Raw genomic sequence first — 16735 nt, forward strand, 5'->3', positions numbered from 1 at the left:
CACCGCTGTGTTAACATTAAGCAGTATGGACCTGTTGGGCTAATGACTCTATGTTTCTGTGTAATAAAATTTCATGCAATTCTACATTGCCCTCAAAATAAGAAAGGAATGGACTAGCAAAGGAGATAAAATACTCTTATTTGACACTAAAAATGTAACACTGCAAGGTTTTTCCTGGAACATTTTCAAACAATAACAGAAGTATGCAGCTTAAACACACTCCTTCTATCACATCACTGATCCTTTGCTGAGAATTCTTCCAGGTTGTTTTTTTTTAAAAAAAGATGATACAGTAAGCCACTGTTGAATTGTAAAGCTGGTAAGTAGACATTAACACTTACTGAAAGCATTTACATCCCTTTACCTACAGCTAAGTTACATCACAAGAACCCTTTGCACTCTTCCACATTCCAAAGTAATTAACACTCCCTGAGACTATAGTTGGATGTGATTCTTCAGTGAAGCTTACCCCCCCCCCCCCCCACCAATTACAGTTTCCATATAAAATATATTTAAATATATTCCAAGTAATAAAAGATTAGGTTACATAAGCCAAATGTTTCTATAAAAGCTTGATTCCATGTAAGACATAATATTAATCCATAAGTAAACTAGTAAATGCTGGATACACACAGATCAGCAAACATCTGTAGGCACACGGGACAAGGTTATGCTCCAGAGGTATGGACTGCATTTTCTGCTTTTGTTTCACTTTTTCCACAATTTGCACAATTTTGACTTTTATTAGTGTCCCAGCAAATTTGGATGCCAGGTTTGTGGCACTTAGTCTACTCTGTCCAAAAACCAAAACTTGGCCAATTGCCTAAATATATGAATTAGCAAAAAAATACAAAAGCATACTTTAAGTCCGTGGCTCATTTGGCAGCACTTTTGCCCCAAAATCAGAATAGGTTCAAATCCCACTCTAGAAACTTGTGCATAATAGTTGAACCTGAATACAGTGCTGAGAGAGTGCTGCATTGTTAGAGGAGTTTTCATTCTATGTTAAACAGAAGCTCCTCTGCCCTTTCAGGTAGACATAAAAGACTATTTTGTAAAAGAGCAGGAGATTAATAATGAGACACAAGAGATTCTGCAGATTCTGGAATCTGGAGCAACACACACAAAATGCTGGAGGAACTCAGCAGGTCAGGTAGCATCTATGGAGGGAAATAAACGGTCGACATTTTGGTTCAAGACCCTTCATCAGGACTAATCAGATTAATCCTGATCTTCTGGCCAATATTTAGATCTAAATATACAAAACTAAAACAGACTCTCTGGTCAGCATCACAAGGCTTTTTGTGAGAGCTTGCTGTCATTAAATCAGACACTGCACTTCAGAAATTACTTTACTGGCTGGAAAGCACTTTGGGAAATCTTGAGATCATGAAAAGTACTACATAAATGCAAGTCTTTCTTTAACCACTGGAGTATGCAACTGGAATTCACATATGATTAGAGAAAACAACGGTAGTCATTAAGGTCTCTCTTAATTAATCATAATACTTGTCAGAGCTTATATTCTTGAAAATTATCCTGTAAAATAAGATTCTTATTTCTGTAACTACCTTATTGATCAGCAATGCATGAGACACAAGTGAAAAACAGACGGTGTAATTTACAGCATTTGACAGAAAGCCTATTTCCTCCTGGCTTCCTCTTTCATCGTCTCAAGGAGAAACAAAAAAATACAGCTTAAAGCTTAATATTATTTAAAGAAAAGGTAATTGGATTTAATTTCTACCTTGTTTGGATGACCTGCGCCGAATCCTCATCTTAGGAAAAGATGGCCAAGAGTAATTGAATGGGGAATCTGAGTCTGAATCCATTTAATGGCTTAAATTAAAAAAACACGAGAATGAACGGACATACTTAAGCAGGATTTTGTTGTGCACACAAGTGACTCAAGTCTAGCTGTGATGCAAAATAAAAGAATGAAGGAGGCTGGGATCAAATTGCCCAGTAACCCAGGGGAGGGTGTAGCAGTGACTTTTTTGGTCTTTTTGGGCAATCAGGCATGTAGATGGGTTATAAATAACAAGGCAGAACTAAATGCAAAACTAAGAAATGTGAGTGGAGCTGCACCCACTATCCATGTGTATTTGGAAGGTCAGCATAAACCCATAAATCATTAACTCACCTTTTCATTTCTATGCAAATACAACTCCAGTGGAGATATGCCATGCAAGGAAATCAGAAACTAAATAAAAGCAGAAATAATTCCCTTTCCTGCCACAAAATAATATCTTAATAATTTTCCTTTCCCAGAAAAAATGTAAACAAAACTCAACTTAAGTATTTACTTGCAAGGAATCACGTAAATCACGTATTTACGTAACTGTTTCTGCGATCTGTTGATTGGAAGTTCAAGGCATAGGTTAAACAAATAATCTCAACTTCTCATTACAGACAGGCAATCCTTTGCTGGACTGCTCGAGCCCTTTGTCAAACTACTCACAGTGCAGAGACACTTACAAACATTGGCCAACATACAGAGCCAGCAGCTGAGAAAAACAACTAACATCTTTACACTGAACCCGACTACTCAATAAACCAGCAATCTGAAGATCTGTACATTTGTCTCCACAATATATCATAGCATTTGGTTCAAATTTTTGAGAGCAAGATTTAAAAAACAATGACAAGCTTATTAAAGACTGTTAGTTTTATAATATCTATTCCATTTCACATGAAATGAGTGAGAGCTGCAGGATTTTACAAGCCTGGCACCTTTACAGCACCAGTCTAACCTCACTGCTGTGCACAATAGAGCTAGTGACCAATTTACAACAAATCCTCCATTCTTGCGGTCTCCTGAACAACTTGCAGGCAATTAGTATTCAGCTTGCACTTGTTACCCTCCCCCAACATATTTTTCCAGTTTTTTGTGTCTAATCATGGTCACACATTAGTAATCACAGAATAATTTGTTCGACATTTGTTGAACTTGACAGTTTATTTTTTTTAGAAAAGGAAAGAAACACGTGCCTCATGTTGTGTGTGCACTTGTAAGAAGCAGAGTAAAAATAGAGAGTGAATGTGTAGATTGGCTTAAATGTCAGCTTTTCAAAACTTTGACATTTGAGCTTGTTAACATTCCTCACTTCGGTTCAATTATTTTTCAACCCACTGCAGCATTCTGTAACAAGCTGAAATTATTCATTAGTTAGCAAATTTTCTATTACACACACAGAACATCCCAATATATTTCAGTTCATTTAACTTGCAAACTTCAGTACACTATTAGACTATCTTGAACATTACACAAGTGCAAAAATATTTAAACATTATACGGAAAGTTGAAGACAAAAGACCCTTTATGCTACATATATGATGACAAAGGGCCAAATTGAGTTGACTTTGGCCAGCAGTTCTCCAGGGAACGACCAATGTTCGACCAGTTGCAGGTAAGTACAGGCCAGACTTGTGTGGCCCACTGGAGGGGCAGAAGAGCCGGCACATGAACTCCAGCGTCAGACCCTGATTGTGCCAGGATTCCCCAGTATTACGCCTGGGAATCTATCTCTTCAATCCTATTTGATTGGAAACCCTACTTATTTCATTGGGGATTGCTGACTTTGAGATTAGGAAGGAAAAGCCAAATTTAACACTAATAAATTATTAGAAAGGTTAAAACAGTCAGATTTTGATTTTTGTTACTTCATAAATTTCATTTAAAGTAATTACAAAGCTTTGATAACTTTGACAGAAGGCAAGGCTCCAACCCATTCTTGCCCCCATCAAGTGCCAACATAATAGGCTTGTCATCAAGATAGAAAAGTGGATAAGTAACCAGAAACAGAAAGTAGTGAAAAGTTATTCTTGAGACTGGAGAGAAGTGTACAGTGGACTTCCTTAAGGATTGGTACCTTTTTTGTTAATCTATATTAATGCCTTGGACTAGGGGTGTACAAGGCACAATTTCCAAAAATCGAGAATGAGACAAAACTTTGGAGACAGAGGATAGCAATAGTCTTCAAGGATATATAGACAGGCTGATGGAGGGGGTGGATAGACGGCAGATAAAGTTTAATGCTGTGATATGTGTAGTATTATATTTTGTTGGCAGAGTGAGAAAATCAATGGGTATTAGAACAGAGATCAGGGAGTAAGTACACATGGTTCATTGAAAGTGGCAGAGAAAATTAAGAAATGCTTACAAAAGCAAATGTAATCCTAGGTCTTGTATGTAGAGCAAGGATGTCATGCTGAACCTTTTTGAATACTGCTTCATTAGCAGTAGCATAGCAGTTAGCGTAATGATACTACAGCGCCAGCAATCAGGGTTCAATTCCCGTCGCTGTCTGTAAGGAGTTTGTACATTCTCCAAATGACTGTGTGGGTTTCCTCCAGGTGCTCCTGCTTCCACCCACATTCCAAAGATGTTCGGGTTAGTAGGTTAACATGGGTGTAATTGGGCAGCATGGGCTCGTTGGTACTGTGCTGTAAAAATAAAAGTTTTAACTAGAATAGTGTCCAGTTCTAGGCACCACACTTTAGGAAACATGCAAAGGCTCTAGAGAAGGTGCAGAAGAGATTTACAAAATTGAGAAGCTGTGGTTGCTCTCCATAGAATAAAGGAGGTTGCAAAGGGATCTGACAGAGGTATTTAAAATCATGAAGCTCATAGACAAAGTAAATGGAGAGAACCTGTTCCCTCTGGTAGAAGGGTCAAGATCCAGAGGGCATAGAATGAACATGGTTGACCAAAGGATTAAAAATGAGATGAGGCAAAAAATTTACACAGAGAGTGGTTGGGTCTGGAAGCCAGTGCCAGGGATGCCAGTGGAGGTAGATTCGATCATAGTGTTCAAAAGGGAGCTGAATAATTAATTGAAAGAACTCCACTGCCTTGGAGAACAGACAAGGAAGTAATTCTAACCAGACTGTTCTTGGATAAAGCTGGTTTGAACTCTAATGCCCACATAGCTTCCTTTCTTGCTGTAACCATTCTGTGAATCTGTCAGGGTGTTCCTGGTGTCCTGCCTGAGGCCTAGTTACCACTGAGGCCTTGCAACAATTAGCCCAATTTCAGGGTTAGGAAGCACTAAACAGTTGGACCTACACATCCATAGCACATTAATATGGGTTCAGAGAGAGTCTGGGGGCATGTCCAGGTTGCGAGTCAAATTATGTGTGGCGTTGGTTCGATTGCTTAATCCACAATGATAGTGCTTTTTCCACAAGCTTGCTGGACTTGACAAAATACTTCAGTAGATGAGAATGTTGCGTTGTTAGCCCTTAAATGGAAACCAACTTTTCAAACCTAATTACTTTGCTATAGTTTCGCAGAAATTTGAGTTATCAGCATATGTCCAGTGTCACTTTCAGAAATAACAAAGCAGTCATTGAGAGAATTTAATCAGTTTTCAGGTGAATTCTTTGCCTGTCCAAGATCTTTAGTGCAGTAAGATAAACAGTAGAAGAATAATGGTGTGGTTTTGGTCTGAGTCCATTTTTGGGCTTAACCTTGACAGACTGAATAACATTTGCCCAAAACAAAAGCTGATGGAGATTGGTCCTTGAACCCTATCACCTGCCTGAGTCAGCTGCCTCATTAACAGATGCTCTCCATTACGAACAAGGTACGAGGATGAAGGGGTGTTAGGTCTGGGAAGTGATTATAACTCTTGTGGAGTTAAAGAAGTATACTTCTCCATACTGGCTCCACCAGAAGAGATCCTTTCTAATTGATTAGGCTTTGTATAGAATCAAAATCAAGTCCACATTGACACCTTGTGGAGTAATCAAGTCAGTTCCATTCCTAGCTCTTTCTTACTAGCCCTGCAAGTTACTTTGCCTATCCAATTCCCTTTCGAAAGCTCTGATTGATGCTATTACTACCACAATTGCGAGTAACTTCCAGGTCTTGAGCACCCTCTGTATAAAAGTTTTTCCTCACATCCCTCTTGTATCATTTGTCCATTCCTTTAAATCCATGTACCCTGATCCTTGAACTGATGGGAACAACTTTTCTCTATTCCCCCTCCCTAAATCCTTCATGATCCATCTTCAAGATCATGGTGACTGTTAAAAATTCCTGAACAGACAAGGCACATTGCTACCCCAGTTGTTAGCAATGATTCTCTGGATGGAGACACAACAGACTGCAGATGCTGTAGTCTGAAGCAAAAAACAAATTGATGGAGGAACCCAATGGGTTGAGCAGCACCTATGGAGGCAAAGGGATAGTCTATGTTTTGGGTCGACACCCTGCATCAGGACTGAACGTGTAAAGGAGAGACAGACGGTAAAAGGGGTGAGAGGGAGGGGTGATGCAGGGCAGGCAGGTGATAAGTGCAACCAGGTGAAGAGGAAGGGGAGGACAAGGAGGAGGATGGGGAGATGGACCCAGGAGGAGGAGATGGGGAGGGGTGGAATTGGGAGACAGCAGTTAATGGGTGATAAGTAGAGGCAGAAAAGGAGAGAGAAAGAAAAAAGGTAGAGCTGGAGTGGGAGAAAGAGGGGTGCAGATAGAGACAGAGGCTGGAAGGTGATAAGTGGAGATATGAGACTGCAGATGCTGAAATCTGGAGCAACAAACAATCTGCTGAAGGAACTCAGCAAGTTGAGCGGTATCTGTGGGAGGAAATGAAGGGTTTTGACCCAAAACTTCAACAATTCCTTTCCTCCCACAGATGCAGCTCGACCTGCTGACTTCCTTCAGCAGATTGTTTGAAGGTCATAAATGGAACCATTCTCTCGAAGGAGTCCGTTAAAAGGTGTTAGATTTTTAAAAAAACTTAAAATCTGCTTTAGGAGAAGCCTTAAAAAGAGCCCCTTTTTCATGCAGTTTGGCCACAGGCTGTTGTTATGTTGAATTGACACACAAAATGCTAGAGGAACTCAGCGTGTCAAGCAGCATCTATGGAGGGAAATGGACAGTAAACGTTTCAGGTCGAGACCCTTCTTCAGGACTAGAAAGAAGAGGGAAGATAACCAATATAAAAGTGGTGGGGGGGGAGGGAGTGGGAATGATGTAAGAAACTGGGAGGTGATAAGTGGAAGTGACAAAGGGCTGAAGAAGATGGAATCTGATAGGATAGGACAGTGGACCATGGAGTAAAGGGAGGAGGTAAGGAGGGGAATCGGAGGGAGGAATGTGTGGGTCATGGGCAGATCAAGAGGGTGGGGAGGGGACAGAGGAGGGATGTAGGGGCCAGTAGGATAAGGGAAAACAAAGGGCAGACGACAACGGGGAGTGGTTACCGGAAGTTAGAGAAATTGATGCTCATTTTTGTCGAATTAATATATTTTGATTCAATTTTACATCCAAAGAACATTCACAATAAATGCAAATTTCTACCTTACTTCCTCATTTGTAACTTAACTTCATTTATTCATCCAGATTTACACACATCTACAGCAGGGGGTTCAGATGGACCATACTATGCACATGTATTCAGAGCAATTGAATGTCCACTCCATTTAAGCACATAGATCCTGAACAACAAATTCCCTTTGTTTCTATGGAAACCTGGTCCCCACATGCTAGCACTGTGAAGATTGTGCATGTCTAAATTCTCAAATGATGCCTAACTGAAACTCAATCACCCCCTCACCTCCAACTTTATTATCCTTAATCTCATTAAAATTATTGCTATATCTCATCCTGGTCACTGCCCTCATCTCTGTTCCCTTATTCAAAGGACAGTGCTTTAAATGTACTTGAGAGAACTTTTGTTATTAAGACTACCTGTCCAGCTGCCTCTGCTATTTTATCCCTTACCCCAGACCATCAAGAGAACCATGACTAAAGATTTCACCTCCCATGGTTCTAGCTCGTCTCTCTAGTTTCCAACCTTGGACCTTCTGTAATCTTGATTCATTCAAAATTCTTCAACACTCATCTAAAGTTACACCAGAGTTCTTTTAACCCATTGCCTGTACTTTTTCAACTAATTTAAATCCAGTTCCCACAAGGTCTTTGTTTTAAAATTCCTGCCCCCATTTCCAAATGCCACCTACAGAAGTTGCAAGCAAATCAGCCATGACCTTATTAAATTATGAAGCATGCTTCAAGAGCCAAATAACCCTGAGGTTCAGCTCCTCAAGCCTGCCCTGCCATTCAATATGATTATGACTGATCTGCCCTAGATTTCAACTCTTCTGTGTCAGTTCCCCATAGCCCTCAATTCCCTGTTCTGTCAAAAATCTTCTTTAATTAACCCCAATGATCTAGCTTCCACAACCCTCAAGGGTGGAAAATTCCAAATATTTACTGGCCTCTGTGAGTAGTCATTTCCTCAGTTTTAAATGACTGCCCTCTAATTTTGTAATCATGTCCCTCATTCCAGATTAGTAAAAAAACATCTCAACATCCATCCTGTTGTACCCCCTCAGAATGTGATGTTTCAATAAGATCATCCCTCATTCTTCTAAACTCCAAAGAATATGGATCTAATTTCACTAGTCACACATCATAGGACTACCCTCTCATCCTGGAAATTAGCCTAGTGCATGTCTTTTGAACTACCTCCAATGCCAAGTGCATCCTTTCTTACAAAAGGAAACCAAAATTGTACACAGTAGTCCAGGAATAGCCTCACCAGTACCCTGTACAATTGTAACAATACCTTCTTTATTTCTAAATTCCAACCCTTTTGCATTAAAGGCCAAAATGCCATTTGCCTTCCTAGCCACTTGCTGCACTTGCCTGCTAACTGTTTGCAATTCATGCATGCGAGCACCAAGATTTCTCTTTACTTCACTCATCTGCAATCTTTCTCCAATTAAAGTCTGCTTTTAGATTCCTCTTCCCAAAGTGCATGACATCACGCTTCAAATTAAACGCCATTTGCCAAGTTTTTGCCCACTCACTCAACCTAACTATATTCAGTTGACGAGTTCAAATATCCTCATCACTACGTGCCCTCCCACCTATTTTTGTGCTTTCGGCAAACTTGGATGCATTACATGCTGCCCCCTCCTCTAAGAATAGAGGAAACTAGGAACAGGAGTAGTTAGCTGGCCCATCAAGCCTATCCTGCCATTCAATATGATCACGGCTGAACTACCCAGGCCACAACTCCTTTGTGCGGAGGTAATTCATATAAATCGTAAATGATTGAGAGACAAGAACTCATCCTTGGGCTACTCCGCTATTTATATCCTCCCAGCCTGAAAGAGATGCTATTAATCAGAACTGGTCAGTTCTGATGATAGGTCATTAGTCCAAAACATTAATTTTCTTTCCCTTTCCACAGATGCTGAGTATTACACATATTTTGATTTTATTTCAGTCTATCAGCATCTGCAGTGTTTTTACCTCACCAGAAATTATCTTACAATTCTAGTTGTGACTTTTGCCCCCCATTTTTCCCCTCTCTCTTCAGTTGTGTTTCCTACCATTTGCATTCCCTCCTGAAAGGACTTCTGTGATTAACAGCTCTTCACCACACTCTCTCAGCCATCCTTGTTATTTTTCTGTCCTTCTCAGTCTTGACTTTATCACAGATATTATCACTGTTGCATCCACCTTACTCCCTTCTATGCTACTTTAGACTTATTTATAGTTTTCTCAGCACTAATGAAAGGTCAACAATCCAAAACATTAACTGTTTTTCTCTCCACACCTGCTGCATGTCCTACTGAGTATTTCCAGCATTTTTCTGTTTTTACCTTATCAATGAAATGGTGCATTCACTGAAAAAATCTGTTTTGGAGTACAACACACAAGTGCTATACAATTTGCTTTTTCTTTAAAATATATCAGTAAACAAAATTAAGGACTGCATGGATCAAGCAGTTCACAATTTTTTTTCCAGATCTTCTGTGTGTCTGATATGCTACTGCCTGAGGTATTGAGAATGTGGAGAGGTTCAGTGGTTCAAGCTTACCACATCTGAAAACAGCTACCATGATTTTCAAGCATGAATAAAAGCCTGTGGATGATATAGGCCACTCCTAGGCATGCTGCTCCAGGTCCTTCATAAGATATGCAAGACATGCTTCATCACAAGTTGAAAGGGAATGTAGTGCTGGTTCTCAATTATATCTATTCATTCAGTTGTTCACCAAATGGCCGGCATTTATTGCCCCTTCCTAATTAATCCCTATGGCAATTCAAAGGGCTACTAAGGGTCAACCTGAAGCTGTACTTGATCAGGTAGAAAGGTAGATTTCCTTCCCCGAAGGGAATTTGCAAACAGAATTAATTTTATAACAATCCAGAAGTTTCTTCATCATCATTATCGACAAAAGCTTTATATTTAATTACATGAATTGAACTACATCTCTTGATCTCTGGGCTTCTGGATACTCATCCAGTAAGTTAACCACTATACCCCTGGAGTATAATGAACAATTTTGGGCAATACAACTCGGGAAGAATATTAATGCCCATACAGGGAATGCAGCATTTTGTTTTAATTTACTCATTCATGCAATGCAAATGTCACTGGTAATCCTGACTTATTATTCATTCCTAATTGGCCTGAGCTGAGGGGGCAGTTAAGAGTTAACCACATTGGTGGGTTTGCGGTCACGTATAGGCCAGAGTGGGCAAGAAGAGCAGATTTACTTTCCTGAAGAACATTAGTAAACTAGATAGGTTTTATTTCAATTAGACAGTCTTACTGTTGCTGTTACTAAGGCTGAATTCTTTTTTTAAATTCCAGATTTATTGAATTACCCAAAGTCAAATTCCCCCGCTGCCATGGTAGAATTCCATTTCATGTCTCTAGATCAATGATCCAGAACTCTGGCCACTCGTCCAGTAATATAACCACTCTGCTGCTGTAGCCTATTGTATGTTTAGAAGTTTAACAGTGCATGCTTAACGGAATCATATCTGAACTTCAAGGGTCAGATTATGAGGAGAGAGTAACCTTGTAACTTGCAGAGAGTTTAAGTAAAGTGTTTTCAAAATATTAAGAAGCTGCGATCAGATTTATGAAGTGAAACAGTTTCTTTGATTAGGGAGATTCTGGATAGGGAACTTTGCCTAAAAATTTGAGCCAGACCTTTCAAAACCAAAAGTAGAAAATGCATCCACATGCAGTGAGTGGTATTAGAACCTGGCGACTCGACTCAACCCAACCCCAAAGAGATCTGACTATATACTTTGGGTACAGGGCTAATTAGGTATCAAAAGAATTACAAGCTGGGCTTCAGCTCAGTTCAATCAAACAAGGTGGAGTCAGGTTTCGTCGGGTTTTAATTTCATGCCTAAGCAGACTTCTAGATGGAACTTGCTTCCACAAATGGCACTAGAACATAGAACAGTACAGCACAATACAGGCCCTTCGGCCCACAATGTTGTGCTGAACTTTAAACCTCGCCTAAGACTATCTAACCCCTTCCTCCCACATATCCCTCTACTTTAAGTTCCTCCATATGCTTATCCAGCAATCTCTTGAATTTGACCAATGTACCTGCCTCCACCACCACCACAGGCAGCGCATTCCATGCCCCAACTACTCTCCTTGAACTTCCCACCCCTTACTTTAAGGCCATGCCCTCTTGTACTGAGCATTGGTGACCTGGAAAAGAGGTGCTGGCTGTCCACTCTATCTATTCCTCTTAATATTTTGGACACCTCTTTCATGTCTCCTCTCATCCTCCTTCTCTCCAAAGAGTAAAGCCCTAGATCCCTTAGTCTCTCCTCATAATGCATACTCTCTAAACCAGGCAGCATCCTGATAAATCTCCTCTGCACCCTTTCCAATGCTTCCACATCCTTCCTATAATGGGGCGACCAGAACTGGACACAGTACTCTAAGTGTGGTCTAACTAGAGTTTTATAGAGCTGCATCGTTACCTCGCGGCTCTTAAACTCGATCCCTCAACTTATGAAAGTTAACACCCCATAAGCTTTCTTAACTACCCTATCCACCTGTGAGGCAACTTTCAGGGACCTGTGGATATGGACCCCCAGATCCCTCTGCTCCTCCACACTACCCAGAATCCTGCCATTAACTTTGTACTCCGCCTTGGAGTTTGTCCTTCCAAGGTGTACCACCTCACACTTCTCCAGATTGAACTCCATCTGCTACTTCTCAGCCCAGCTCTGCATCCTATCAATGTCCCTCTGCAACCTTCGACAATCCTCTACACTATCCATAACACCACCAACCTTTGTGTCATCTGCAAACTTGCCTACCCACCCTTCTACCCCCTCATCCAAGTCATTAATAAAAATCACGAAAAGCAGAGGTCCCAGAACCGATCCGTGTGGGACACCACTCGTCACAGCCCTCCAATCTGAATGCACTCCCTCCACCACAGCCTCTGCTTTCTACAGGCAAGCCAATTCTGAATCCACACAGCCAAGCCTCCCTGTATCCCAGGCCCTCTGACCTTCTGAAGAAGTCTACCATGTGGAACCTTGTCAAATGCCTTACTAAAATCCATGTAGACCACATCTACTACACTACCCTCATCAATCTTCCTGGTCACCTCCTCAAAGAACACTATCAGGCTTGTGAGACATGATCTTCCCTTCACAAAGGGATGCTGGCTGTCCCTGATCAGACTATGATTTTCTAAATGCCCATAGATCCTATCTCTAAGAATGCTTTCCAACAGCTTGCTCACCACAGACGTTAAGGCTCACTGGTCTATAATTCCCTGGACTATCACTATTACCTTTTTTGAATAAGGGGACAACATTTGCCACCCTCCAATCCTCCGGTACCATTCTTGTGGACAACGAGGACTCAAAGGTCCTAGCCAAAGGCTTAGCAATCTCCTCCCTCGCCTCACGGGGCAGCCTGGGGAACATTCCGTCAGGCCCCGGGGACTTATCTGTCCTAATATTTTTTAACAGCTCCAACACATCCTCTCTCTTGATATCAACATGCTCTAAAATATTATCCTTACCAACACTGTCCTCAACATCATCAAGGCCCCTCTCCTTGGTGAATACTGAAGAGAAGTATTCATTGAGGACCTCACCCACTTCCACAGCTTCCAGGCACATCTTCCCACCTTTATCCCTAATCGGTCCTACCTTTACTCCAGTCATCCTTCTGCTCTTCGCATAAGTGAAAAATGCCTTGGGGTTTTCCTTAACTCTACTTGCCAAGGCCTTTTCATGTCCCCTTCTTGCTCTCCTTAGCCCCTTCCTTGCTACCCTATATTCCTCAAGAGACCTATCTGATCCTTGCTACCTAAACCTTATGTATGCTGCCTTCTTCCTCCTAACTAAATGTTCCACCTCTCTTGTCAACCATGGTTCCTTCACCCTGCCATTCTTTCTCTGCCTCACCGGGACAAATTTATCCCTAACATCCTGCAAGAGATCCCTGAACAACGACCACACCTCTATAGTACATTTCCCTTCAAAAATGTCATCCCAATTTACACTCGCAAGTTCTAGCCTTATAGCCTCATAATTTGCCTTTCTCCAATTAAATATTTTCCTGTCCTGTTTGCTCCTATCCTTGTCCATGACAATGCTAAATGTTAGGGAGTGGTGGTCACTGTCCGCCAAATGCTCACCCACTGAGAGATCTGTCACCTGACCCGGTTCATTACCTAATACTAGATCTAATATGGCATTCCCTCTAGTCGGCCTGTCAACATACTGTGACAGGAATCTGTCCTGGACACATAACAAACTCTGCCCCGTCTAAACCTTTGGTACTAAGCAGGTGGTCCAAGGCACTCTCTATCAAAGATAGATGGATTTTTCTCAACCAAAACTTTTAACTAGGAGCTGGTCAGCCTGGGGAAGCTACAAAACTGAACCTTACAAAAGCCGGACTAGAGAAGCAAACTGCCAACCAACAGAGCAGTGTAATCCAGTGGGATATGGGAGAGAGGGAGCAAGAGAGAGAGAGCGAGAGGCTCCATAAACATCCCCATCCTCAGTGATGGCAAAGCCCAATAATAAGGTTTAAGATTTCTTTATTAGTCACATGTACATCGAAACACACAGTGAAATGCATCTTTTGTGTGGAGTGTTCTGGGGACAGCCCGCAAATGTTGCCATGCTTCTGGCACCAACATAGCATGCCCACAACTTCCTAACCTGTACGTCTTTGGAATGTGGGAGGAAACCGGAGCATCTAGAGGAAACCCACGCAATAAATATATATCGTGGCCTCTTCCTGACTATCCATTCAATTTTAGGCACACTTGACCCTGGTCTCGGTATCCTATTCCACACTTCTCAGTGAACTTGGTCACTTGGCTTGATGGTAATGGTAAAGAAAAAGACATACTGGGCTATGAGATGACAGATTGTGGCAAAATCCAGCAGCTAGTTTTCAACTAATTTGATTCACCTCATGTGAAATGGAAAAACAGCTGGGCACACTGAAATCAGAAAAGGTAATTGGACCTGACACTATACCTTCTGCAGCGCTCAAGTCATCTACTCCAAAATTAGCCACACCCTCAGTCAATCTATTCTTGTCCAGCTGCCACATTGGTATAAAACAAAGTGGAAAATTGCTTGCATATTCCAGGTCTGCAAAGGACAAATCCAATCCAGTCAATGATTGCTCCATCAGTCCACTCACAATCATCTGTGATGATGGAAAGTGTCACTGAATATGCTGCTTTACTTTTCCTAGATGCTTTGTTTCTGCCACAAGACCTCATTAAGCCTTGGTCCAAACATGAACAACAGAGCTGAACTGCACAAGTGGCCTCAACATCAAGACAAGATTTAGAGAAGGATAACATCAAGAAAATCTGGTAAATCTATCATCAATGGGAATTGAGTGAAACTGAAGAGCAGAGGACAAAATGGAAGGAGGAGTGAGACTGCTGTGGGTGAGGAGTAGATTTAAAAAAAGAGGAGATATGAATTAAAGAGAGAAGGAGGGGACTGTAGGAGAACACAGATAGGAGGAAGTAGAGGGAGAGGAAAGGAACATGGGAGAATAAAAAACAGGAATGAAGAGGTAAGAGAGATGCAAGAGACAAAGATGTGTAGGGGGAAAATGCTGATGCATGATTTGTCTCAGTAGTAGCCTCTCTGTCAAGTGGCCTCTCATTGACAGAGTATGAAGAAGTTGATCAGTGAAGTACCTGCCTCAGGCAATAGACCCCATTTAATATAATGGTGCCATTTCTAATTTTAGGTTTAACCTAACTGGAGTGGTACAGACTCCAACCAGTTCCATGGGTGGTATTTGGATGTTGAGAGGGATGGGTGTGGGGAGGCGAGAAAGTGTGACAATAACAATTAAAAAAAGTATTTTTTTTAAAATGGAACTTTAGACATTTTCAATTTACATAAAAGAGAACAGACTGCCACAATCGTTAATCAAATGCACACCTGCAGGCACAAGTACCCAAATACAATATGTAGAGGAAATTGCCAATTTAATAGCTATAATTTGCAAAGGAGTATTTAATGGTTAAGCAGCAAAAATATTAAACCAATTATGAGATGCAACAACCCAAAAGGCTTTCAAATAATATCATGCAAATCACACTGCCAAAACACGAACAGAAAGTTATGATCGAATGCATTTTATGTCATGAAATTATTAATATTTTGTTGCTTGGCAGCAATCTGAAATACATACTAGACTGTTCATAAAGATTAGAATGTGTGTATTCACATACATTATTAAAAGTATCAATACCCACAGAGGCAGCAGGGGCTGAATCCAGAGGCCTGACCCGCATCAGAGAAAGCTTCATATCTGGATGCATCACAGCTTGGTATGGCAACTGCTCTGCCCTGACTGCAAGAAACTGCAGCGAGTTATGGACACAACTCAGCACATCACGAAAACCAGCCTCCAACATAATCCAAGACCCCACCCACTCCAGACATTCTCTCTTCTTCCCCCCCTCCCATAGGGCACAAGATACAAAAGCCTAAAAGCACATACCACCAGGCTCAAGGACAGTTTCTATCCCACTGTTATAAGACTATTAAATAGTCGCCTAGTACGATAGGGTGAACACTTGACCTCATAATCTACCTCGTTATGGCCTTGCACCTTATTGTGTACCTGCACTGCACTTTCTCTGTAATTGTAACACTTTATTCTGCATTCTGTTATTGTTTTCCCTTGAACTACCTCAATGCACTGTTGTAATGAAATGGACGGTATACAAGACAAGATTTTCACTGTACCTCGGTACATGTGACAACAATAAACTAATTTAGCAAATTTACCAAATTACCTGATTATGCAAAGTTAAAATAAAGTTTCACATGAGTAGCCCTGGAGTGATTCAGATTATCAGTCAGGTCCTCCATGAAAAATACTTGTGCATCAGTGATAATAGACACATGGTCAACAGAAGATTTGCCTCTTGAAGTTGTTTAATTAAAATCTTATGTCAAGAATCAAGAATGGATGTTTTACTGAATGGAGAATATTGCAATTGGTATTGGTGTTCAAACTATGGCCGTGTGGCTGCAAAGTAAAGCAGAGTAACATTGCAGCATGCCACAGCACCTAAAGCCAGAATGCTTCACCTATTCTGAATCTCTCATTTAGCATGGTAGTAGACCCCACAACATTATGCAGGGTATCCTCAGCGTGAAGGACTTCACTGCCTCTTCACAGGTATTGTGAGCTATGAGCAAAGGGAAAACACTTCAATGCTTCGAGCCATATCTCACACAAACGAAGATAATGGTGGGTGTAGGAGGACAATCACAGCAGCCCCAGATCATCACTGCAGGAGTTCCTCAGGGCTGTATCTTAAGGGTTTAATGGGCCTAACCATCTTCAGTTTTTTCATCAAGATCTTCCCTTATTAGGAAGGGGATATTTGGGAACGATTGCACAATGTTCAATTCCAATTACAACTC

At 41.1% G+C, this 16735-nt stretch overlaps 1 protein-coding gene across 8 annotated transcripts in view; it reads right to left on the reverse strand.

The window, feature by feature from the left end:
* Positions 1 to 16735, reverse strand: part of arhgef28a (Rho guanine nucleotide exchange factor (GEF) 28a) — a 283580-nt gene that overhangs the window by 156166 nt on the left and 110679 nt on the right. Inside the window, exon 1 of one of the 8 annotated variants that reach the window (XM_052019929.1) lies at positions 1748 to 1832. The exons of the other annotated variants lie outside the window; for them this stretch is intronic. Within the exon in view, the coding sequence (XP_051875889.1) occupies positions 1748 to 1832 (85 nt within the window). Of the gene's footprint in view, positions 1 to 1747; positions 1833 to 16735 lie in introns of those variants that run through there. 8 annotated transcript variants of the gene reach the window in all.

This window comes from Pristis pectinata, chromosome 7 (genome assembly GCF_009764475.1).
Source record: "Pristis pectinata isolate sPriPec2 chromosome 7, sPriPec2.1.pri, whole genome shotgun sequence".
In the NCBI taxonomy this organism is placed as follows: Eukaryota; Metazoa; Chordata; class Chondrichthyes; order Rhinopristiformes; family Pristidae; genus Pristis; species Pristis pectinata.